Below are 26742 nucleotides of genomic sequence, written 5' to 3'. Positions count from 1 at the left end.
AATGCATTTTACAGGGAACCAAACATTAATTTGACAAAGTAGCCTTGTTTTGTTAAAGGGTCTTAGTATGTATACGCATAGAAACAATCCACATACAATAGGCCACAGCGTGTATGTTGGCATATGTGTGTATGCTTGCCCTCACGCCTGTGTGCAGTAACCAAGGTTACAAGGATCAAATGCAGGCACAATCGATCCCTCTTTTTCTCTCCCTCAGATCTGCCTCCCTCAACTGATAAATCCTGTGAGAACAATAAAAAATGTAAGACAGCTGAGATTTTCATGAAGTCTCGCATGAAAGTTATAAGAGGTAATAAATCACTCCGAATTGCATTGAAGTGACGCATGTGCGTTCCTATTTTAGAGGGCTGGGGTGGAGGAACAGTATTGCTGATTTGATGAGCAGTGGGATGGAGTGGGATGAGGTGGTGTGTCGTATCAATATATCTTTTATATCGGCAAAGGCTCAAGGTTTCAAATCTTGATCTTCTGTAGTGCCATAGATGAGATCCTGCTGTTCCTGATATATATATTTTTATTATTATTTTAATGTGCACCAAACTCAGCATGAGAGCTACTACTATCTCCACACCATCAGCAGGGGCATAGAGAAGAGCAGTGTTATAATTATGGCTTTAAAGAAGTAAATGCATCTGGAGCTAAAGATTACATGTAAAGATAAAGTGTAGTAGACATTGAGTGGTGCCTTTGTCAATATGAGGTGTGTCCGTGTGCTCTTATGGGAAAAGAGTGTGGAAAGGGAGGGCTGAGCATGAAGGACTCTTTAGTATTAGCAAGGATATTGCAGCTGCTGTTTGCTTTCTCAGTCTCAGCTTAAATAGTCTAAACAATTAGAGAGATGGAGTGAATAGGAGAGAGAGAGAAGTCTGAAACCAGCAAGTCCTTTGATCCGACCCCTTACTCTTGCTTTATAGAAACACAATAAAAAGAGGAATATGAGTCATGTGACCTGAAACGATTCTGACATGACCTTAATTATAAATGTTTGTACCTCAGGGGGTTGAAGAGCTCAGAGAGGCAGAGGAGAAAGAGAGAAAGACAAACTGGCCCTGTGCAGTAATATCAAGCTTTACAGGAGTAAATTCACACCATTGAAATACAAAGTATTTTTTTTCCAGTGATTGACTGCATTCTTCCACAGATGTGGAATGAACACTAATAAAATATGCAATATAAGAATAATAATCATTGTCATGACTTATAATCATTGTGCTTCTTATGTTCGGTTTTGCTATGTGCACATGAATCAGTAATCAACTTTTGAAAATGTGATTCATTGCTTTCTTGCAATCCAAAAACCCAGTCCATTTTGAATGCACCTTGCACAATGTGCTTCAAAGCAAAATTAATCATATCTTGTAAAAACGTGTGGTGGTTTTCTTTTTGTTTTTATTTATTTATTTATTTTTTATTATGTGTGCCTCTCATATTAGTTTATTTTTGGGGGGAGGGGGGCAGTAAAATAATCCTTTAAGTAATTAGAATTAGTTGAATTGAAATTTGAACCATGTACTTCACTGCCTTTAGACTGAATTGCCATCATATAAATGTCACTCTTACTCTGTACACTGCTGTATGAAGAAGTTATATGAACTGTGTAGTTCCCAGGAGCTCTGTATAAACCTTTCCCAAAACAATAAAACTCAACGGGTCTCTTGGCATCCTCTCTTTTTGGTTTGCACGCCAACTATTCGAAAGTCCAATCAAAAAGTGCTGTTCATATCTGGGTGTTAATTTTTGAGAGCTCTTCTCGTAATATATGAATAAGGGAGGAAATGCATTGGCACATGACCTTTAAGAGAGAAATCATTCAGCGTGAGATCCAAATGCCATTGACGAGAAGAGGAGAAGGGCGAAAAATGCCTCAGTAGGAGCTTTTGAGAGCATTTAACATCTCCACAAAGCTTCTGCTGAAAAGACTGAGTGGTGGTCTCTGAGCAAAAGACCCCATCAGCCCATCTATCTGAGAATAGCAGAGCCGATTGTGATAATGCTCCATGTTTTTAACTCCCCTAAAGAAAGTATCATCAGTCCTTCACAGAATAACTGTCTAAACCCTCATCTGGCCTCCCTCTGTTCCTCCCTCTTTCCCCTGTCCCTCCTGCATGGAGCAATCAAAAATGTGAGATGGATAACAAAGGGGTGGCAGGGCTTTTTTGAGTGGTGGTTCATCAGTGCCCCCGTTTCTCAAGGCATGAGGGGCTGCTTTTTACCTTGTCCAAGTGGAGGGTCCATCAAAGACCACCACCTGAGATCCATGCCGGCATTCATATAGTCAACCCGGTCGCTTCAAATAACATGGCTTGGGATGACACTCTGTGGAAGCATCTTCGAACTTTAAAGGGAAAGTTTGCCAAAATAATTGAAATTCTGTCTGGATTTACTCACCCTCATGTCTAGCCAAACTTTTTTTTTTTTTTTTTTTTTGCATATGACAGAAGCTTTTAATCTTTAAAAAGAATACAAAACTCAGAAACTACATAAGTCCTCTGAAGGCATATAATAGCAAAATGTCATGAGAGATCAAATTTCTGAACCGATCATTCGGTCTGAATGATTTGCTTCAGAATTGGGCCATGTTCCAAATTACACCCTAAACCCTCCAGATCTTCTGCTGAGTCAACACTTTCATGATGTAATGGCGCTTTGACTGTCGTATAGAAGTCTGCTGTGGAGTTCGGCAGAAGTGCGCATTGTTGAAGCATAGTGGCTACAAAGGGGGCACTTGCAAGCACCCTTCTGAAAGCTGAAATGATGAAATGATGAGACGCCCTATGGTCTCGTGGACTTAATTGACCTCGAGTGTGCCATTTGGGAAAGAGCCTTAGTCTGAGGGATTTGATTCAGAATTGGTCTAAACGATTTGCTTCATCAATTGCTTTGTCAATTCAAAACCAGAAATAATAAATTACCCATGCTTTTGCACACTATGCTATCGTAAGGATTTAGAATACATATGCCATAGGAATATTTATAGTGCTGGAGTCATATCATATAAGACTTTTATGATACTTTCATGGTTCTTTTGTGTCATTTAGAAGCCTAAAAGCTTTAATTCACCTTCATTGTAATTGCATGGCTGAAGGAGTGGGAAGGTGGAGATAAATGTTCTCCTAGTTGTATGTTGTGTATTTTATAGAGGAGAAATCTGTAATTGTGTGTTTGTGTGGATTAATATTTTTCTTCCATAAGACTGATTACAGTGCTAGGAAATATGTAGACTGAGGGTAAAAAATACTCCCAGAATGATCTGTTGATTATGGTGAACTAGAAGCCATATGAGGAAATTATCAAATATCTACTCATGCCTCTTGTGGTTCGTAGCAGTCTCATGAACTGATGGCTTTAAAACTCATCATAAACCAGTAGCCTCCCCATGTAGCAACTAAAAACTTTGTTGGGTAGAATGATGAGATAAAAACCCTCTACATCTGTCAGCATCTTCGTTACTCTGCTAAATAAACGATGGTGGTTGATTACAGGCAATTTCTTAATTTCTGAGGGCAATGCATAAATCATCAATGTTTGTGTTTCAAAACTGCTGACATGCAAACCAAAACAATCTTTTTCAGACTACGTAAGTCAGTCGAAAGCAGAAATAGATGACAGTTTAGCTTTGCCTGATGCCTGAAAGTGCTGCCTTGCATTTTCACCTGTGGGAAGTTCTTAACACTGATTTTGATGTGTGGCTCCACGCAGGTCTAGCACTACCTTCAAATGAAGCTGTAATTGCGGAGTTGCTCTGAGAGAAGGGTGGCTGAGATGCATAGCAGAAATAGTCTCTTAAACACTTGTCAAGATGCCCTACTCCAGTCCACCCACACCTTCATTAAGGTCTTGAGCAGTGGCAGCAGTTATCAAACACTGGCAGTCCATGCTGGACAGAGGGAACATCATCAGTGAGGTCCACACTGAATGTATGAGGTGCATATACAGGTGCGTGTCAATAAATTAGTGTCATGGGAAAAATTAATTTATTTCAGTAATTCAGTAATTTGTGTTAAATACATTTAATATAAACAGACTGAAGTAGATTAAGTCTTTGATTCTTTAAATTGTGTTGATTTTGGCTCACATTTACCAAAAACCCACCAATTCACTATCTCAACAAGTTAGAATATGGTGACATGCCAATCAGCTAATCAACTCAAAACACCTGCAAAGGTTTCCTGAGCCTTCAAAATGGTCTCTCCGTTTGGTTCACTAGGCTACACAATCATGGGGAAGACGGCTGATCTGACAGTTGTCCAGAAGACAATCATTGACACCCTTCACAAGGAGGGTAAGCCACAAACATTCTCTGCCAAAGAAGCTGGCTGTTCACAGAGTGCTGTATCCAATTATGTTAACAGAAAGTTTAGTGGAAGGGAAAAAAGTGTGGAAGAAAAAGAAGACAACCAACCGAGAGAATCGCAGCCTTATGAGGATTGTCAAGCAAAATCGATTCAAGAATTTGAGTGAACTTCACAAGGAATGGACTGAGGCTGGGATCAAGGCATACAGATGTGTCAAGAAATTTGCTGAACCACAGACAATGTCAGAGGTGTCTAACCTGGGCTAAGGTGCAGAAGAACTGGACTATTGCCCAGTGGTCCAAAGTCCTCTTTTCAGATGAGAGCAAATTTTGTATTTCATTTGAGTCTGGAGGAAGGGTGGAGAAGGTCATAGCCCAAGTTGCTTGAAGTCCAGTGTTAAGTTTCCACAGTCTGTGATTATTTATGGTGCAATTTCATCTGCTGGTGTTGGTCCATTGTTGTTTTTGAAAACCAAAGTCACTGCACCCCTTTATCAAAAAAATTTGGAGCACTTCAGGCTTCCTTCTGCTGACCAGCTTTTTGAAGATGCTGATTTCATTTTCCAGCAGGATTTGGCGCCTGCCTACCCTGCCAAAAGCACCAAAAGTTGGTTAAATGACCGTGGTGTTGGTGTGATTTACTGGCCAGTAAACTCACCAGACCTGAACCCCATCTAAAATCTATGAGCTATTGTCAAGAGGACAATGAGAAACAAGAGACCAAAAAATGCAGATGAGCTGAAGGCCAGTCAAAGAAACCTGGGCTTCCATACCACCTCAGCAGTGCCACAAACTGATCACCTCCATGCCACGCTGAACTGAGGCAGTAATTAAAGCAAAGGGAGCCCCTACCAAGTATTGAGTACAGGTACGGTAAATGAACATACTTTACAGAAGGCCAACAATTCGCTAAAAATTTTTTTTTTTATTATTATTGGTCTTATGAAGTATTCTAATTTGTTGAGATTGGTGGGGTTTTGTTAAATGTGAGCCAAAATTATCACAGTTAAAAGAACCAAAGACTTAAACTACTTCAGTCTGTGCACATTGAATTTATTTAATTCACAATTTGAGTTGAATTACTGAAATAAATTAACTTTTCCACAAAATTTTAATTTATTTAGATGCACCTGTATGTAAATTTGTGAATTTGTTTTTGATTGTAACTGCCATTATTACTGCTTTTAAAGGAATTTTCTGGGCTCTGTTAATTTTTTCAGTTGCCACAGACAAAAAAAAATGTGTTTACAGTAATACACTTTCAGTGGAAGTCAAAGAGGCAAGGTGTTATGGAGAGATTTTATTTTATCCCTTCTTTGACAGGGTCTTATATTAACTTTTGCTGTTGTTGCTCTGCTCTTGAATTTGAATCATCACCTTGCCGCTTTGACTTTGGAATTAAATCAATGTAAATGTTTTGTTGTTGTTTCAGTTGAGTCTATGTTAAAAACACTAAATGAAAGTGTAAATAAATTTCCATGCTTATAGAGAGCATTTCAAATATTAATTTGAATATTTTAATTTATTGATTGTATTTTACTATGGATTGTTCTTCACAGTCATAAATGCTTGACTCTGACCAGTTTTTCCTTTTTTTTCCCCCCAACCATCATTAAAATGTTGGATGTCTCAGAAGCTTATATTGAGTGTGAATGTGCCATGCTGCTCAAATTCATCTGACGAGGAAAGACAAACCCATTTTCCTCTCCCTTAATGAAGAATGAAATCCTGCCATTTTTCGTGGTTGCTGCTGCTGTGTGCCAACGCATCCTCCCTACAGACTGAAGCTTTCCAAATACATTTGGAGAGCTTTAGCATAGAGGGCTAATGAATCACCAAATACAGATATTATATTTAGACAGGCACAAGCTGCATTTACACACTGAGCAAAATACTCTGACCTAATTATTGTTATTAATGTGCTGCTCATTAACTTCATTTCTGAATCTTTTGTTTATGCTTAGTCCTATCTAATCACATTATTCATAGATAAATAGTGTGTTGGTGTTAGCTTTTGACATTGGTGTTATATTTGCTTCAATGATAGTGGCTTTGAGCATCACATATAATGATTTTTCACTCTGCAATATAAGATATTATGCTTTTAAACTCTTAAATTAAGACTAAACTACTATACAGCCCTTCATCTTGAAAAACAAAATCTTTGATTTCACAAAGAAAAGCCTCAATATACCCTAATTGGATTGTGCTTAGTTCAAAAATATTCAAAAAAACTTTCTGTTATGTAAGATTTCCCTCACAAGATAAGAAAGTGTTGTTGTTGTTGTTTGTATTTGTCAGCTTTAATGGACTCAGCAGTCAAAGTATTCAAAATGTTCAATTTAAGCAAATGAGATGAAAAGTTTATAAGCTTTTTTCACAAAATGATTTTTTTTTTCATTCTTTTGGTGTAGTAAAACACCCACATAAGGGTCATGTTTGCAAAATAACATCTTCATACATGTGAAAATCAGCTGAGAACTGAGTTAGCTGTAATAGTTGTAACCTGACTCATGATTGGAATCGTGTCTTTGTAGCAGGGCTTTTTCTTTCTCCTTGTGATTAAATAATAATACAGCAAAAATACTACGAAATGCCCATAATGATTTTAAGAACGTGTGATGTTTCTTTAAAAAAAATAAGCACTGTTTTTAGAATGGGTACCCCAAAATTTGTAAGAAACAAGTATTGGATTGGCAGTATTATGAATGGCATCTTTTCATCTCAGTCAACATTATGTAAAATTGTTTACCACCAGTTCAAGAAGCACTCATATAAACTCCTCCTGTTTATAAAGTCCACAAGAGCATAGCTCAAAGGGAACATTGCCCCAGCAGTGATCATTGGGTCTGGCATGCCTGATTAGATGTGTTATTGGACTGATTTCCAAGCTGGAAATGAGTTGGCTTATTTTCATGGGCTTTTCCGATTTAAAGAGTAATTAGACATCTCTAGAATAGTTTATCTTAGTTTGTGTGTGCGCGTGTGTAATAGTATTGGTCCATTTCCATGTAGAAGGAAGTGATTATCATTAGGTCCTAAAGAGAAAATGGATTTGAAACTTTTTTTTTTCTTCACCAAGCTCTCCTGATGGGCTTAATGAAAAAGAATTTGCCACTTAGGAGGAGTAGGGAATTATGCTCTTTTTATTCTCTTTTTTGTCTCTGTCTCTATCAAGTAAAACTGTCTTTCTGTCTTCCTATTATTCATGGTAATTATGACTCTGCAAATTCAGTGAACATAATTTAAATTAAAATAAATATTTGTGTATGTTTTCTATTGATCATAGCATCATTAATTCACCTAAAGATGGAGCAGGGCATTGTAACCAGTCATATATCCAGATGAGCACACATTTTGATGATTCAGGTACCTGAATTGGAGTTCTGAAGTGACTGAAAGTGACATGACATACAACCAAGTATGGTGATGACCCATTCTCGGAATTCATGCTCTGCATTTAACCCATCCAAAGTGCACACACACAGCAGTGAACACAAACACACTGTGAACACACACCTGGAGCAGTGGGCAGCCATTTATGCCTGGGGAGCAGTTAGGGGTCCAGTGCCTTGCTCAAGGGTACCTCAGTCGTGGTGTTGAGGGTGGAGAAAGAGCACTGTGCATTCACTTCCCCCACCTACAATTCCTGCCGGCCTGAGACTTAAACTCGCAACCATTGGATTACAAGTCCAAATCTCTAACCATTAGGCCACGACTTATTATACCCAAGTGCCCATCCTTATTATATTTTATGCCTTGTACATCTCCATTATCTAATTTGCATATTTTTAGTAAATCTGGTGATAAAACATATGTAAATTGCTATCAGTGGGTACAATTCATTTTTAAAGGGGTAGTTCACACTAATAGTATGTCATCATTTATTCACTCTCATGTCATTCCAAACTCTGGTTTTGTTCATATAATCAAAGTCAGTCATTGTCCAGTGTTGTTTTGGACTTCAGTGACTTTTATTGTATGAACAAAAATCTTCTTTTATGTTCCACAGAAGAAAAAAGTCATGCAAGATTGGAACATGAGGGTGAGTAAATGATGACCAATTGAATTTTTTATGAACTAAACTTAATTCACATCGGGCCTTGATTCCCATGAACATCTTTTGTGTTAAATTGCCTTTGTAAAACGAAAAGTTTTTTTTTTCCAAGGCACATGCCAAAGAAACCCAGGCGTTGTGTTATGTGCAAATAAACTGTATTTGTCAATCACACATTTGACATCTGAATGGATTTAAGGGGAAAAGGAGGGGAGTTTTGTATTCCTCCATGATTAATCAGTGTAGTGTGGGTGTCTTATCAGGCAACAAATTCTGGGACAACTTGTTCCTCTGTGTTCGTAAATTAGTCATTGTGGATTGCGCAAATGTTTCCTTTGCGTTTTCCGTTCCTTTGCCTTTAGTCGGATGAGAATTACCAGGAGTCACTATGTTGAATAACAACACCGTCACTTACATTAAACATTTGTCATAATGCTGCTGCAATAAACTGGAAGCTTTTTTTCCCCTCTGTTACTGATGGATGAGACTGAATTTATTATATTCAAAGAGGGAAAAATGCTGTTGCCATGATGGCATGTCTTCCCCAGAGTCATTGTGCTGTCTTATTAATATTTATCATTGAGTTGTTTGTCACATGCCCTTATATGACCTAGCTGCTAATGTGTTTCAGAGTCTATATACAATCTGGCATACACTGTATGTCATCCAGTTAGTAGTTTCCACTTGAGAGTTTTAAATTCTGTTACTTATTTTTGGTTCTTCAACATTGGAGAAACATTTTTAAATAATTACTTTTTCAGCAAAAAAAAAAAAAAAGTTGTCTCAGGCATGTTGTCTAGATGCTAAGCTGTTTGTTGACTTGGGTCACTATTTGGAAATGCAAGAATTTTATTTTTTTGAATTTATGTTCACCTCTGTAACTTTCACGGGGGTCTTCCTGTTATAATGTGACCAAAGGATCTGTGTAATTAGGCCCAGACTTGCCCTGGCAGAATTTCCGGCCCCTTGAAAACAAACCAGGAGGAAACGAGAGGAAAAAATATAATTGTATGTAATGAAGCAATTCCAACACCCACATGCAAGCAACATTGTTCTCTCTTCTCCCAGACAGATTTATTTTTAGTTTAATTACTTACTGCAGAATGTTTTACATGAGGCATTAGGGTCTGTAATAATCTTAATAAGCCAAAAACGCACTTGGTCATGTAAACACGGTAACCTATTTTTATTTATCGGAGTAAGGTCATAATCAGTGTAAACAAACTGGTCCCACCAGATAGATTTCTTTTTGCCTCTTACTCCTATTTTGCACAGCATGTAAATGCAATAACCCCACTTTCTTTTGGCTTATTGAAGTGTGCATGTGTGACATGTGACAGGAACGCATCGTTAGTGCAGATTTAAGCGCATTTAGACCGTTCAAATGTCTTGCAGTAAATAAAGAAAAATATATCATAAAAGCAGACTTTTTCATGAATCAGAAATTGATAAAATGTGTTCTCATATCGTGCAGCAGAAGTAGAAGTGGTTCAGTCACAATGCTGTGTTTATAACAGCATGAGAGGATAATATACGAGCTGTAATTTTCCCAACATGTTGCAAGCTTAATTTAATATTACAAATAACAAATGTATGGAATACTCTGAGTCAGATATGCAAATGATTATATTTTGACGTCACTAAAAGGGAATAACCTGATTTATTAATGAAGTCATGTAAATGCTGCTTGCTTGCGTTGGCAAGTTACTGATGTGCATGGAAATGGGCAACACTGGTTATTTTAATAAACTGATATTTGTGAGTTATCAGCTTATTGGTGTGCATGTTCCCTGTTTAATAAAATCAAGTTATGATTGACCTCACACATTACAGTTGCCTGACATCCATTATGATGGCTGAAACTTGGAAACTTGTCATATGAGTAGCCAATCAGTAATGATGCCGGTGGAAAGTTTCACAGACTTCACTGAACGGAAATGAGTCAGATGGATTCAGTTAGCGATCTGATCGATTCAGTGTGTTTTCTTGCATTAATTAGGATCACACAGTCTTTTATATTCAATTCAAACAGGAAACTCACAACAAAAGTAAAATATAGAGAATTTATTTGGTTGTGATGTAGTTTTGCTTATGAATGTTGTATTGTGATGGAGCTGTTCTGTTTTTAAGGGCTTTAAGAATATCAGTTTTTATTTTTTTTTAAGGCCCGTGGTGAACATTTACCTGGAGAGACTTTTCCTGTCAACATAAGTGACACACAGCCATACAGTACCTGAAATGTGAATTTTTAAACCATTGTGTGAGTTTCTAACAAGAGCTTCAGCTATATCGGATTTATCAAGGCTTTAAACTCACATACTTGCAGAAATTGTTGTCTTTATGTAGCAAATGCCAATTGATATCATGAGTGTGCATGAGCAAGGTCAAGGTAGATAGATATTGTAGTTAATATAGTAAGCTTTTGATCATATATATTTGTTTGAAATTCCAATACATTAACAGATTTGAGGAAGTGACAACCTTCCGCTTGAACTTTAGCTTGATGATTTAATATCTTCAATAACAGTTTTACTAGATAACATCTCATCAAATAATTGGAAGTGTCAGAGAAAGAGGAGCAATGTAATATCCTTTTCCCATATGAAAGGTGTCTACTTACTGAGAGGGGGGTCATTACTTGCCAATGAACCTCAAGGTTATAAAGATAAATCACTGATTCTAAACATTAGGACTCCTTCCTGGACTAATTTCCTGGTCTCTGTGGTTCATGGCTGTTTAAAGTGTCGAGTCATCAACTTTAAGGGCTCTTTTGAGGGTTTCATCCCTATCAACGAAAGGGTAATGACATCCAGCACCTTGCTGATTATCACACACCGACCAGAATTTGGCATCACCAGCCTCACCAGTTGAGATGGTGCACTTCCTAGCCACTTACAGTACATGCTTACCACGTGACATGATATAGGTCTTATCAAATTGACAGGTCAAGCAGCCAATTACAGTGTGATTTTTTTTTTTGCTATTGCTCACATTCTGTGGGAATGCAATAAGGTCAAAGGAGGCAAAAGAGACTTTATCTGCTGGTTTGTATCTTTTATAAAATGTTTTCTTTTTAGAAAAAATGTTGCTTTCACACAATTTCATCTCATATTTTGTTAAGTTTGTTTCTAGACTAAAAAATCTGAATCAGAATCAGAAAGAGCTTTATTGCCAAGTATGCTTACGCATACAAGGAATTTGTTTTAGTGACATAAGCTTCCAGTACACAGAGACAACAACACAGAAAAAAAAAAAAAAAAAAAAAAAGAGATTTACAAATTGGCAAATAAGTGTTTAAACAATTGTGCTATAAATGATAATGGAATAGGATTGAGTGAGATGCAGGAATGTTCTAGGATGGAGGGTAAACAAATAAATATAAGGATATTGCACGTTTATAAGCATAAGTAGGGAACATTTAACTGTTCATGAGGTAGATTGACTGGGGGAAGAAACTGTTCTTGTGCCTTGCTGTTCTGGTGTTTGCCGGCCAGATGGCAAAAGTTCAAAGGGGTGACTTGGATGTGAGGGATCCAGAGTGATTTTCTGAGCCCATTTCCTCACTCTGGATGTATACAGTTCTTGAAGGGTGGGCAGGGGAGCACCAATAATCCTTTCAGCAGTCCGAACAGTTCTCTGTAGTCTTCTGATGTCTGATTTTGTTGCTGAACCAAACCAGACAGTTATTGAAGTACAGAGGACAGACTCAATGACGGCCGAGTAGAACTGTTTTAGCAGCTCCTGTGGCAGGTTAAACTTCCTCAGCTGACGAAGGAAATACAACCTTTGTTGGGCCTTTTTTACAATGGAGTCAATGTGATTGTCCCACTTCAGGTCCTGAGAGATGGTGGTTCCCAGGAATCTGAATGACTCCACTGCAGTCACAGTGCTGTTCATGATGGTGAGTGGGGAAAGTGCATGTGGGTTTCTCCTAAAGTCCACGATCATCTCCACTGTTTTGAGCGTGTTCAGCTCCAGGTTGTTAAGACTGCACCAGACAGCCAGCTGCTCAACCTCTTGTCTGTAAGCAGACTCATCACCGTCCTGGATGAGGCCGATGACTGTAGTGTCATCTGCAAACTTTAGGAGCTTGACAGAGGGGTCTTTAGAGGTGCAGTCGTTGGTGTACAGGGAGAAGAGCAGAGGGGAGAGAACACATCCCTGAGGGGCACCAGTGTTGGTGGAGCAGCAATTCGATGTGAATTTCCCCAGTCTCACTAACTGTTGCCTATCTGTCAGAAAGCTGGTTAAATGCTGGGTTGAAAGCAAGAGCAGCTAATGAGAATCTGTGGGAAGAAAACTGCTATCTGTAGACTGTTCCAGTTCATCACAGTTTACCTGACATTGGGTTACAATGACCCAGCGCTGGATAGGTGTTTGAGGGGGTTCATCATTTATATTGACAGTAAAATTGACCCAGCAGCTGAGCTACAGAAAAACTACCCAGCACCTTGGTCAAATCTTTTTAAAAATAACCCAATAAAATGACCCGATAGACTGAACCCAGCATTTTTTAGAGTGTAGTATATTTTCTGATCCTTTTTTAAGGATGCCTTTTTTGGTAAATGCTCCTGAGGTTTAGGTTCCTAATTTTTTTATTTAATGACAATAAACAACGTGGTTGGAATTTTGATTTTGGTTGCAATGTTTTGAAAGTCTGAGGCTCTGTGTTTGTATGTGAGGTTTGTGGAAGGAAATCAGTCTCAGGCAGAGGAAGTTCTTCTTCAGGAACAATGCAGACAGGCACACTCAGGCTAAATAAATTATCACGGGGCTATTTTTAAGCTGAAGTGTAAATGCAGTAATCCTCCAAGCAGGAGCTGAGAAGAACCTAAATCCATTGGCACATGAGGGAATACAGCCCTCCCTCATCTCTGCTCAATCTAACCCCCTCCTCCCGTTTTTTCTGTGTCATCATTCTCATCTTAAATTAGAGATGTTGTTTTATTCCCTCTCATGTGAACGGCAAATGTAAATCCATTATAAATATCAGCACCACACAAATCACAAAAGAACAATTGAAGTTAATTGATTAAATATTAAAAGACATTACAATGGTGCCAGCGTAGTCAGAGACAGATTAGGGAATTCGCTAAAAATGCATCCCCTGATAGCATTGTTGGTTTGCGCATGCATTGTTTTAGGACCCAATTCACTAAAGGAATCTAAATATGTCTGCCGTTAAAATGCTTTTTTTCCAATCACTTTTGGATGCCCTGATTAATACAAATGTATCACCTGCTTTTAATAAGCTATAATAGCAAAGTGTGAATAAGGTGAAATCTATAGGAAATCTAATATGTCTAATATGCACTGAAAAGAATGACGCCCTCTTTATTTAAACAAAACACAGGACTATTTTAATGCATATTTAAATTGAATTGCAGGTGGTTTGCAAATAAAAAAGTGGTGGACGTTTAACATTTACCCCTGACTTTCCTTTGTGGCCGTTGCACCTCCTATATAGAGTTTGTTGTATTTTTGTGTAATATTCAGTCTCTACTAATGGAATCTAATAGCGCATAATGACTTGCTGTTAATTATCAGCTGAAGGTTAGTTTTACAAGGTTAATGATGGCAGGGAGAGTGTATTCTCATGCGGGGCTCAAGTCCTTCAGGTATCTGTTAATGCCAGTTAAGGGTGAGCAGCATGCTCCATTGAAACTGCAGCCATTACTGCATCAGCATCCCTAAGTGGAAAAGTTACAAAGGTCTTTGGAACCATTCATGGACTTTTTGTAAAACTTGTAAGAGACAGTGCTGTGATTCTGCATTTGATTAACATTTTTCTGTTTTTATTTTAGTAATTAAGCTTTATCTTGCAGTAACAGTTTAGATGCCGCAGGCTGATAGGTCCTTTATATGCAATTTGCTAGCAGTCACGTAATTTCCTACATGACACAAGCTGATTGGTCTCTGCTGATTCTACTGATTAAATTGTTGCTCAACATTTAAATAGTCAGGTCCAGTGTTTGCTTGTAAGCTTTAGTTCCTACTAAACCCTCCACCTCCCCCAGTTCCACCTGTCTAGATCTGTGACAGGATTTATGTATGCCTATTCATGCAGCAGCAACATATCTTACATGCTCACAGTAGCGTTCCTGTGTATTTACTGGCAGTAGCAGTTGCTTTTGCTCTGTCAAGACTACAGATCCATTAACATACTAAAACAAAATATATGATTTAATAATTATATTATTATATTTATTAAAATATTAATAAAATATATTCTACATTATAATATATTTGTCACATCCACACAAGGAGAGGAGAAGACGGGTAAGTATTTTCGTGAAGCTTTATTAACATAGGATTTCAACAGAGCTGGTAAGTGTGGTCACAGACGGTGTATCTTCAAGCACTGATCAATAGGTGAGTTCAAGCACAAAGCTAGGCCAGACAACAAAGAGTCACTTCCCTTAATCGCTGTATCTGAATCTCCACAGAGTCACAATACGGTCCATAAGGAGCAGGCAGAAGATCCACAAAGAGCGTCCATGTAATCTTGATTCCAGCCGGTGAGTGAATGAGTGAGGTGAGTATTTAAAGGTGTGGTGATTGCTGGTGCAGGTGCAGGTAATCAGTATTCAGGTGACGGTGCACGTGAGCGGTGCATGGGAGATTGAGTGGATGGTGACTGGCAATGGTGACTGGGGCTAAGGGAACGAGCTGAGGGTGTGACACTACCCCCCGCCCCACGGGTGACTCCAGGCATCCTAGAGCGGCGACGGGGACGACCACGACCTCTGGGAGCCGGGCGGTCCGGGTGTTGTCGGTGGAAATCTTCGAGGAGAGCCGGATCCAGGATGTCATTGCGTGGTACCCACGACCTCTCCTCGGGACCGAACCCCTCCCAATCTATGAGGTATTCCAGGTGGCCGTTCCGCCGCCGGGAGTCGAGGATCTCTTGGACCTGGTAGATGTTGTCTCCGAGGATTTCGGGTTGGTCTGGAGGGGGAGGCGGTTCTGGTTCTGTGGAGGAAGGAGAAACTGGATCAGTGTGACGTTTTAGCAGTGAGACGTGAAACGTGGGTGAGATCCGGTAGTGTGGTGGTAGGTCCAGGCGGTAGGTGACGGGATTTATCTGAGAATGGATGGTGAACGGCCCTATGTAGCGGGGACTCAGCTTTTTGCAGGGCAGTCGGAGGCGGATATCCCGAGTGGAGAGCCAAACCTTGTCTCCAGGTAGATAGACGGGATTAGGCGATCTGCGTCGGTTAGCGGCCTCTGTATGCCTCCGAACTGCCCGTTGGAGATGGACGTGAGCTGAGTCCCACACCCTCTCGCTCTCCTGGAACCAGTGATCTACCGCGGGCACTTCAGAGACTTCTCCAGACCAGGGAAACAGCGGTGGTTGATAGCCTAAAACACATTGAAAAGGGGTTAAGCCTGTAGTGGTTTGGCGAAGGGAGTTTTGGGCATACTCAGCCCACGGCAGATACTGGCTCCAGGTATCCTGGTGTTGGGAGCAGTAAGTACGGAGGTACCGTGAGATCTCTTGAATCTTCCGCTCGGTCTGGCCGTTGGTCTGAGGGTGATATCCAGAAGATAAACTGACGGATGTTCCGAGGAGTTGGAAGAACGCTCGCCAGACCCTGGAGACAAACTGAGGTCCTCTGTCCGAGACAATGTCCTCTGGAGTGCCATAATTCCGGAACACGTTGGTGAAGAGGGCTTCGGCGGTCTCGAACGCTGTGGGAAGACCCTTTAATGGGATTAGTTTGCAGAATTTAGAAAAACGATCAACAACAACTAGAATGGTAGTGTACCCCCTGAGGGGGGAAGGTCAGTGGCGAAATCCACCCCCAGATGGGTCCAGGGTCGGTGAGGAATGGGTAGTGGTTGTAATTTACCCACGGGAAGTTGACGAGGTGTGGTGGTAACGGCGCAGACCGAGCATCCGAGGATGTACCGGGTAACGTCACGAACCATGTTAGGCCACCAGTACTTCTGTTGGATGAGCGAGAGGGTTCGCCTGCTGCCAGGGTGTCCTGAGCCTGGTGACGTGTGCGTACTTTCCAGTAGGGGGAGTCGCTGGTTGGTGGGCACGTACATTAGACCCGTGGGTACCTCCGGAGGTGCAGGCTCCTCGAGGGTGGCGGCTCGAATTTCCTCGTCGATCTGCCAGAGGATAGGCGCGAGGAAAACGGAGGGTGGTAGAATTGAATCAGGCTTGTTGGTGTCCAGATCTGGTGAGTACATACGGGACAGGGCATCTGCTTTAGTGTTCTTGTGACCGGGTTGATACGTGATCTGGAAATTAAAGCGAGCAAAGAAGAGTGACCACCGAGCCTGACGAGCATTGAGTCTTTTGGCATTCTGCAGATATTGGAGATTTTTGTGGTCGGTGACAACAGTGAATGGGAACTGAGCTCCCTCTAGCCAGTGCCGCCACTCCTCAAGGGCGAGTTTAATGGCCAACAACTCACGGTCTCCGATTCCATAATTGCATTCGGCAGGAGAGAGTTTCTTAGAAAAGTACGCACACGGATGGAGTGAGCAAGGTTCACCAGACCTTTGAGACAACACGGCTCCAATGCCGTGATTGGCCGCATCAACCTCTACGACGAACGGTTTGGACGGGTCAGGATGTCGAAGAATGGGTGCCGAGGTGAAGAGGTGTTTAAGATGGCTGAAGGCCTCTCGAGCTTGGGGTGTCCAGCGCAGCCGGCGTTGACCTCCTTTTAGAAGGGATGTTAGAGGAGCCGAGTGCAGGCTGTAGTTCTTGATAAAGCGCCGATAGAAATTGGCAAAGCCAAGGAAACGTTGGAGTTCTTTCACCGTTGTGGGCTCCGCCCAGTTGGCCACAGCATCTACCTTGGCTGACTCCATCTGAACTCCCTCCGCAGAGATCACGTATCCGAGGAAGGAGACGGTAGTGCAGTGAAACTCACACTTCTCAGCTTTTAGGTAGAGGTGGTGGTCTCGGAGTCGTTGTAAGACGTGGCGGACATGGGTTTGGTGTTCTTCTATGTTCCGGGAGTAGATCAGGATATCGTCTATGTAGACAATGACGAATTGGTGGAGATAATCACGGAATATTTCGTTCATGAAACTCTGGAAGATGGATGGACTGTTAGCAAGCCCATAGGGCATAACCTGATATTCGTAGTGCCCGGCAGGGGTGATGAAGGCAGTCTTCCACTCGTCTCCCTCTCGGATACGGATCAGATTGTAGGCACTGCGGAGGTCGAGTTTGGTGAACACCTTGGCTTCCCGCAGTTCCTCCAGAGCCGCCGGAACGAGTGGTAACGGGTAGGCGAACTTGACGGTGGCATCATTTAGCACTCGGTAGTCGATGCATGGTCGAAGTCCGCCATCCTTTTTGGGGACGAAGAAGAAACTGGATGCAGCTGGAGATGTGGACGGCCTGATGAACCCCTGATCGAGAGCCTCCTGGATGTATTCCTCCATTGCCACCTGCTCAGGACGGGAGAGTGGATATATTTTCCCATGTGGTAGCTTGGCACCTGGCAGCAGGTCGATACAACAGTCCCAGGGCCGGTGTGGTGGTAATCGGGTGGCTTGTTCCTTGCTGAACACATCGGAGTAGGAGGAGTAAAGGGCAGGTCTACCCATGGAGGTGGAGTGCAATTGAAGGTGCGGCGGCGCAGACTGTGAATTCTGGACTGGTGGACGGTGAATGTGACTCTGGCATCTCGGGTCCCATGCCTGGATCTCCCCTGTGCTCCAGTTGATTTGTGGGTTATGTTGGGCCAGCCACGGCCTACCCAGGACGACGTCAACAGTAGCGCGAGGAAGTACGAGGAGGGCCAGTTGTTCCCGGTGTCCGTGGGGCAGAACGAGCTCCAGCTCGTGTGTCCTTTTAGTTATTTTGCCACCGCCCAATGGTGATCCTTGGATGGTAGTGATACGGTAAGTGGTCTCGTTCTGGACGATGGGTATACGGTGCTTGGTTACGAAGTGAGATGAGACGAAGTTGCTTGCGGCTCCGGAATCCACCAGGACATGGATGGAAAGATTGCGTGAGTTAATTGTGATCTGGGCTCTGATATGAGGTATGTGAGATACAGATGGGGTAATGGAAACTGTACTCACCATTGGGCGAGGCGGACGGACCGGGCAGGCGTGGATCAGGTGAGTGGCCTCGCCACAGTATAAACATAGCCGCTGCTGGATGCGGCGTCTCCGTTCAGAGGCATCTAGGCGGTAGGAGTCGGTGTTCATGGGTTCCTCCTGGTCTCGTTGGGGCGAGGGCGTTCTGGCTGACGGAGAGATGGTATATGAGGCCGGGGAGGCACAGGCCGAGAGGTGTTGAGCAACATTTATAGTTTTTCTGATGAACGTCTCGAGATTGACATTATCGTCGTAAATGACCATTTGCTTTCTGATCTGGGGCTTTAAACCTTTACGGTATGCAGCTAGCAGGGCAGTTTGGTTCCAACCACTGGTGGCGGCTAATGTCCGGAAACGGAGAGTGTAGTCATGTATTTCCGTGGCTCCCTGGCGGAGATTTAAGAGTTCATCATGGGTTGAAAGAGGAGTTAGAGCCACCCCGAACACTTCCTGGAGGTGGGTGACGAAGGCGTCGAATGAGGATAGAACCGGACTCTGGGAGTTCCAAAGAGCCTCTGCCCATTGTAGCGCTCGTCCGGTGAGGAGAGAGATCATAAAGGCGACTTTGGTGGCCTCATTGGAGAATTTACTGGTATTTGCGTTGATGAACAGTGAGCACTGCAGAATAAACCCACTGCAGCCACTCGGTTCTCCCGCATAGCACGCGGGACGTGCAAGGGGCGTGCTGTTGGTGGTGGAAGCACTAATTTCGGTGGGTGGTGAAACTGATTGTATTACTTGGCGGAGGGCGGTCACCATTTCGGTGAACGGGTCCGAAGCCGCTCCCTGAGCAGCAGCGTTAACATCCATGGGAGATCTGAAGTTCTGTTATAGGGGCTGGAATCCTGTCACATCCACACAAGGAGAGGAGAAGACGGGTAAGTATTTTCGTGAAGCTTTATTAACATAGGATTTCAACAGAGCTGGTAAGTGTGGTCACAGACGGTGTATCTTCAAGCACTGATCAATAGGTGAGTTCAAGCACAAAGCTAGGCCAGACAACAAAGAGTCACTTCCCTTAATCGCTGTATCTGAATCTCCACAGAGTCACAATACGGTCCATAAGGAGCAGGCAGAAGATCCACAAAGAGCGTCCATGTAATCTTGATTCCAGCCGGTGAGTGAATGAGTGAGGTGAGTATTTAAAGGTGTGGTGATTGCTGGTGCAGGTGCAGGTAATCAGTATTCAGGTGACGGTGCACGTGAGCGGTGCATGGGAGATTGAGTGGATGGTGACTGGCAATGGTGACTGGGGCTAAGGGAACGAGCTGAGGGTGTGACAATATTATTATTCATATAAATAAATATGCATTTAATTTCTATATATAAAGAATTTACCATAAATTGCATAGAAGAGGAAAAGTAGGCTCTAAAAGTCTCTGTAAAAGGGATTTGGTTCATCCCTTTTCAATCATACCATCCTTCTCAAGCCTTCACTGCCTTGTGGCCTGCAAAGCATTGGATGTTGTGCAGGAGAGAGGACTGAAGGCATGGGACATGCTCAGGCATTTTATGGTAGGCACAAAAGAACAAATAACTACATAAGTAAACCCATTTATTTCACCTTGTACAAGATACTGCAATCTTCTGTTTGTTGTTGGAAATCAGGGCAGAGAAGAGAAGAAAACTTGTAAGTTGCAGCAGAACAGGACGACCTATTTACGCTTCGCAGTGTACAAGGAAGAATGCATTGAATGTATTGTACTTACTGTAAATGTGGTAGTCTGTAAATGTTTTTCCCTTGCAGGCAGAAATTCCAGAACTGTACAGGGTACAGTGTGACAGATGGGACCTGTGGATGAAAATATATGTGTGTGAACAGAGCAGATGCTGCATTAGGGTGTAACTAGTCATGCAAACATAAATCCATCAAATTCAAGCCTCTTGAAAATGAACATCAGATAACATTTTGAGAATGAAGTGATCACATTATTAAATGAAAAATGAATGATAAATCCGTACAGCATCCCAACCATGCTAAAATACTTGATATTGCTTCAGGCTTAAATTGCTCTGTAGGATGACCTTTAATATGGAATTTATGTATCTGCAAGGGACTTGATGGGGCTTCTTTAATGCGTTGTTTTTTATGTAGTTAAGAATTTACATTAACTTTGATACCATTTAAAAGTCTGGGGTAAGTAAGATTTTGAAATAAGAAATTGATACTTTTATTCAGCAAGATTTCTATTTTCTAAACAAATATAGTTCTTTTGAAATTCTGTTCATCAAAGATTCCTGTAAAGGAAATGTCATGATTTCCACAAGAATAATAAGCAACAAAGCATAGTGTGACGAGAGGGGCGGGGCCGAGAGCCATGGGAAAGGAGCGAGGCCAGTGGAGTTAATGAGATGAGCGACACCTGCGCCACTCACCGGTCTTGAGTCCCACGGAGGAGCTCCAGAAGGATAAAAGGAGGAGGAACGAACCATGTTTTGGTTTTGTTTGTGCACGGCAGTCTTCCGCAAGGGGCTGTCGCGCTGTTTTGTTTATTTTATTATTAAAGTTTTTGTTTGAATGTCCGCCGGTTCCCGTCTCCTCCTTCCTGACTTACAAACTGTGTTACACATTGATAATAATGAGAACCATTATTAATCATTTAGAACCAATTCTAGAGTATCAAGTCAACATATTATTTTTCTATGTAAAGCAGTAATGGCTGCTGAAAATTCAGCTTTGCCATCACAGGAATAAATGACATTAGAAAAAAAATGCAATTGTAATATTTCACAATATTACTGTTTTCACTGTTTTATAATCAAATAAATGCAGCTTTGGTAATTGATGTTATTTTGTTGAATTAAAAAAATTAAGTTGATCACTATATATATATATATATATATATATATATATATATATATATTCTTATTAATTTAATATTTAATCAATTCTAAAAACATTTAAAAACCTTATGGACTCCAAATTTCGAATGTAGTGTACTGTAGGTTACGCCAATATGTTTAATAAATGAATAGCACTGATACATTCATGAAGTGCATTAACCCCTGCTGCAGTTTCAGGTCCAATCAACTGCGAAATAATAGAACTATAATAACCTAACTTCATAGTTTGTGAGCATTTACAGAAACAGAAGTTGTGCATGTCAGAGCCATCATTGAACCCTTACAGTCATCCAATCAGAGCACATCTTGACTACACTACAAAGGGAAGAGCTGTCAGTTTTTAGTGGTGCTGCAAAAGCTCAGGGTTATTTTAGGCAAGGAGGAGAATCTGGTGTTGAGGCAGGCGAGGGTTGTGCTCTGATTCAATAACACTGGTAAGAACTCATTATGAATGCATTGGTAGCCTCCAGCTTCTGTTTCTCCTGAGCTTTCCAGGATTCCTGGCACTCCATTTCTCTCTCTCTTCCTTTCCACTCTCTCCCACACCATTCTCATGGCTTCTCAACTGTGATGTATTTGTATCCGATCAATCATTTCAACTAATGCTTAAAAGAAGTGATGTGGAAGAGAGAAGGGGAAAGATCTAATATCATATTTTTCCCCCTTTCATGTGCTATACATCACATCAAGGAAAGGTTGCATTGATAAATATCAGGTTATTTTGATAGGAGTTCAAGTATTTTATAAAAGCAGTCTTGGTGCACTGAATCCAGACTACAGGGATGCAGGTTTTGCAGCTAGAGCCATACAGCATGAGCAGATCTCATTGTTTCAGTACTGCCTTGAGAATGGAGCGGGTCCTCGGTACTGTTCTCCCACTGTCACATTTCAGCCTGTGATAATTAATCAGAGAGCAGAGAATGAATCAAAAGAACAGAAAAGGGGAATGACTCATTTGCAGTGCTTTTTGTAATTCTTTCTGTCTGGGGATTGCTTTGTTAAAAGGGTATCCATTGAAATTGTGGTACAGTGTTATTGTTCTAGTCTCAGACGTTCAGGTTCAAGGTTGACAGAATCATTTTCAGCAGAAGAAATACAATAGACCATTTTTGGTACAGTTGATCTAAAATCCCATTTAAAATCCCTTGCAAAAGTATTACTATTATGTGCTGATGGTGTCGGATGGAATGCCATCAAATTTTGACATATACCAAGGTACTGAATGGTTACCATATTTATATACCAATCTGGCTTCTGAAGAATACCATAGTACTCCCAATATTTATAAGTACCTTTGAGTACCATGTAAATAGCAAATTTCAGTACCATGCTACAGGTACAGTATATCTTAAAGTACCATAGTATCACCTTCCCTTGTGAAAATTAACAATGATTTTATTGTAGTGAAAGTATAGTAACCATGCTTTTTTAACATATTGTTTATCATAACCACATTTTTACTACAAATACCATGGTAAACAATACTTACTGTAACAAACCCATAGTTAATTTGTGTTACCATGATTTAACTATAGTAATAACCTTTATTTCCCTTTTGTTTTCTTTTTTCTTTTCTTTTTGTAGTAATGATTAACCATGATACATTTTTTTAAGGGATGGTATAGTCAAAGTTCTTTTTTTTAAAGTACAAACCTTGGCAGCAATATCCAAAGGGCCATTGTGGTATATGGTATCAGATACTTTATGATTTATGTTCTCAAATTAACATGGTACCACTAGTTAGTTTTCAACAAATGCTATACATTCACTCTGGTAAATGTTTAAAACAGTGGAACTGCCATGGTAAAAAAAAAAAAAAAAAATGCCACAGGATTTTTTCTTAAGAGGTACATAAAACCATGGTATTAGCATGGTACTTTTTGTTACTTTTGTTATTGAAGATGTCTGTACTGTACATTAATTTAATTTGGTTAATGGCTGTAGAGCAGTACTCTTTGGCGAGATGTAGAGATGATTGTGTTTGTGTGTGTGTTCCGTTGTGAATCTAAATATGTACCTGTCTCTGGGCAGCATGTCAGTAGTCCTTGGCAAATTGAAGGAAAATTCCTGACCTTGATTTGCAACAAACAAAAACAAAAACCGGGTGACTTTATCATTCAGCTGAACCTCTAGAGCACCTCCCTCATCCCCTTTTCTCGACAACAGTGTTGTACATGGCTGTTTGGGATGGAGAGCCTGAGCACGCTGCTTTGACAGCTTGTCAGGCCATCCCATTATAATGAATTTCAAATGCTAGATATGCTCTCTGTAGCCAGCAGCCAGTGTGTTCTTGCACTGTTTGTGCTCTAACAGGGTGATCTACGGACGTTGTGTGTGTGTGTGTGTGTGTGTGAGTGAGGGTGTGGATGCCTAATACAAGCTTTATCACAACATGATTCATACATGAGATTTATTATAGTGTATTCATATTCATTCTACCACTGAATGTCACAGATGTCATATGTCAGTTAAATCGTGATTCATATCATACTTTGCTTTCGGCTCTTCGTTTTTCTCTTTGTCTTTTCTTTCTTCTCCCTGTCTTTCTCTTCTAAAGGTCAGATGAGCTTCTCTGAGATATTCTGAGAGCTTCTTTGCTGCTGAATGCTGGGATAGTGCCTCTGCTATCGATTCACCACTGTTACCACCGTTTTGTTCTCTTTTCCTCGTTTTCCATTTTCTCACACTCTGTATCTTTTGCTTTCTATTCCATCTGGACTCTCTTTCTTTTGTATCAGTTCATCTGTTTGCTTCTACACATGTGCTTTATGTTCTTTCTTGTTAAGTGTACATTGTTTGAAAATTGACATCCTAAGCTGAATAAATAAGGATTCCATTGATGTATTGTTTGTTAGGATTGGACAATATTTGGCTGAGATACAACTATTTGAAAATCTGGAATCTGAGGGTGCAAAAAAAAAAAAAGTGAAGTGACATGAAAGTGAAGTGACATTCAGCCAAGTATGGTGACCCATACTCAGAATTTGTACTCTGCATTTAACCCATCCGAAATGCACACACACAGAGCAGTGAACACACACACACTGTGAACACACACTCAGAGCAGTGGGCAGCCATTTATGCTGCAGTACCCGGGGTGGCAGTTGGGGGTTCGATGCCTTGCTCAAGGGCACCTAAGTCGTGGTATTGAAGGTGGAGAGAGAGCTGTTCATGCACTCCCCCCACCCACAAATCCGTCCGGCCCGAGACTAGAACTCACAACCCTTCGATTGGGAGTCCAACCCTCTAACCATTAGGCCACGACTTCCACGATTGAAATTTGTCCAAATGAAGTTCATAGCAATGCATATTACAAATCAAAAATTATGTTTTTATATATTTACGGAAGGAAATTTACAAAAAAATATTTGTGGAAAATGATCTTTACTTAATATCCGAGTTAAGTATCACTATCATCTTAGATGTTTTTCATGAAATTCTACTAACAATAGAAGCAAATTGTTGACAGTGAGAATACAGAGCTGTAAAACTAACGTGGACAGCATAATGTAGTTAATTTAATATGAAATATAATACAATTGTAATATTGAATATAAATACTACTAAATAATAGTAGAAATAATTGAGTCCATCTTTAAATATCTGTTGCAAAACTGAGTACATCTTGTTTATACATAAATCTGATTAATAAGTGGGAAACTTTCTGAACCTCTTGAGTAGATATGTGTGAGACTAGGGTTTTTTTCTGTAGGAAATTATTTTCTCAATAGGAAAGTCTTATGCCCTACATTTATTTTAATTTGGCTATTAATGCTAATAGGCAGCTGTTTTATTGCTCAATGGATATAAAATAAAGACACCAAGGTTCAAGAACATGGCTTGGTTTTTCTCTCATTCAGGAGTACTGATGTTTGGCAAAGGGGTCTGGATCATAATTTGTATTTAAGGTGTTAAGTTCTGAGCTTTATGCAGGCCATGTCAAGTTCTTCAACTCCAGACTCTGTAACCATTTCTTTATGGACCTCGCTGTATCATGGGACTGAAAGGGCCCCTGTTTTGTCTTCACTGGAATTAAAAAGTCTAGCCAAAATCCATTAATTAGAGGGAGTGTTCACATACTTTTGTCCAAGCATTGTATTAAAGATATCTTATTTATGTCAGTGCCCCTCTCCCTCATTCTAAGTAATTTCTCAGTTATGTCCTCTGTAATTACTCTATATTAATTTTCTGTCCGTTGTTTGTGTTTGTGTTTGTGTTTCTCTCTCATGTCTTTTCTCCCTTCTTTTTTTTTCTTCTCTGCAGCCTCTCTGGAGAGTTCACCATAACTTGAGCATTCCTGGAGATCCTCCGTTCCTTATCCATCTTCTCAGACGTCCACAGCACACACCAGACTCTGCAGTCTTCCTTCAGTCCAGTTCTCTTAAAACTCTCCTAAAGCAGATCTAGACCCTCTCGCTGACAGTCATAAAAATGGATCCAACTGCTCTTCAGTAGCTCTTTACAGCATATCAGATCCAAACTCTAAGAATCGCCAGGACTACCAATGTTGGACAATGTGAAAGACCTGCTTGCTGAATTATCTTGCTGGTTGTATGTAATCCTTTCTTCTATCTAGATAGATAGCTATATAGCTAATATAGCTCATTTGTCTGTCTGTCTATCAATCTATTTTAGCTAGCTAGCTAATTAGCTATCTTTATATCTAACTTGATTATATAGCTATCTGTAATTGAAATATACATTTATAGCTAGCTATGTAGCTTACTAGCTATCTGGATAGGTAATCAAGATATCTAGCTGGCTTTCTAGCTATCTCTTCACCTGTTACATTCTAACGAAATAGCAACATGTGGACTCCACCCTTTGCACGTCTGAATATTGCTCGTCTTATCCTCTCTCTTGTGTCTGACGTCTCTTAGTATTATTTAAACTGTCTGGTCGGCCTGGTTAGTTGTCTCTTTGTCTTTTTATGTCCCCAAGCTTGAATTCCCTCGCCATCCATCAAAAGCAAGATCCTGCTATTATGTATCCCGTAGACTGAACTGCACTGTGACTGTGACCAGGTCTCTTAAAAAGACAAGCCCACCCTTCCACAGGGAGCTGCGTTCCACCCCAAATCCTTCTTTCATCGCTGGACCAAATGCATTATACTTTCATCTCTTGATCCGGAGCCAATCTTAGGGTTTGACTCATGGTGGAATTCAATTAGAAGGCAGGATGAAGCAACTGAGCTCAGAGCTGTGAAACTGCAAACAATCAGAAATGGGAGACAAATCTTTTTTTTTTTTTTTCTTTTTTTTTTTGGTTATGAAAGCAGTAGAAAAAGAAAAATAGATGACATGCCTCTCTGAAGTCTCATCCTGCCATTGGGAAAGACAAGGAAAGGAAAGGGAATGTACTTTTAGGTGTTAAATTGCATTATTAAAAAAAAATTATAAATCAGACAGAGCATTATTTTACAGAAAAGATGTGAGATGCCTGTCACTAG

General features: G+C 40.6%; 1 protein-coding gene across 2 annotated transcripts in view; it reads left to right on the top strand.

Moving 5' to 3' along the window:
- LOC113062296 (sterile alpha motif domain-containing protein 12) overlaps positions 1-26528 on the top strand; it is an 88559-nt gene extending 62031 nt beyond the window's left edge. For both annotated transcript variants that reach the window (XM_026232046.1, XM_026232045.1), the window contains exon 5: positions 25557-26528. In XM_026232046.1, coding sequence (XP_026087831.1) covers positions 25557-25579 — 23 coding nt within the window. In that variant the 3' untranslated portion in view covers positions 25580-26528. The remainder of the gene's footprint in view (positions 1-25556) is intronic.
- Positions 26529-26742: the final 214 nt, after the last annotated feature.

Source organism: Carassius auratus, chromosome 44 (genome assembly GCF_003368295.1).
Source record: "Carassius auratus strain Wakin chromosome 44, ASM336829v1, whole genome shotgun sequence".
NCBI classification, from domain to species: Eukaryota; Metazoa; Chordata; class Actinopteri; order Cypriniformes; family Cyprinidae; genus Carassius; species Carassius auratus.
The sequence above is the reverse complement of the archived record's forward strand: the minus strand, read 5'-3'. Positions and strand labels throughout refer to the sequence as shown.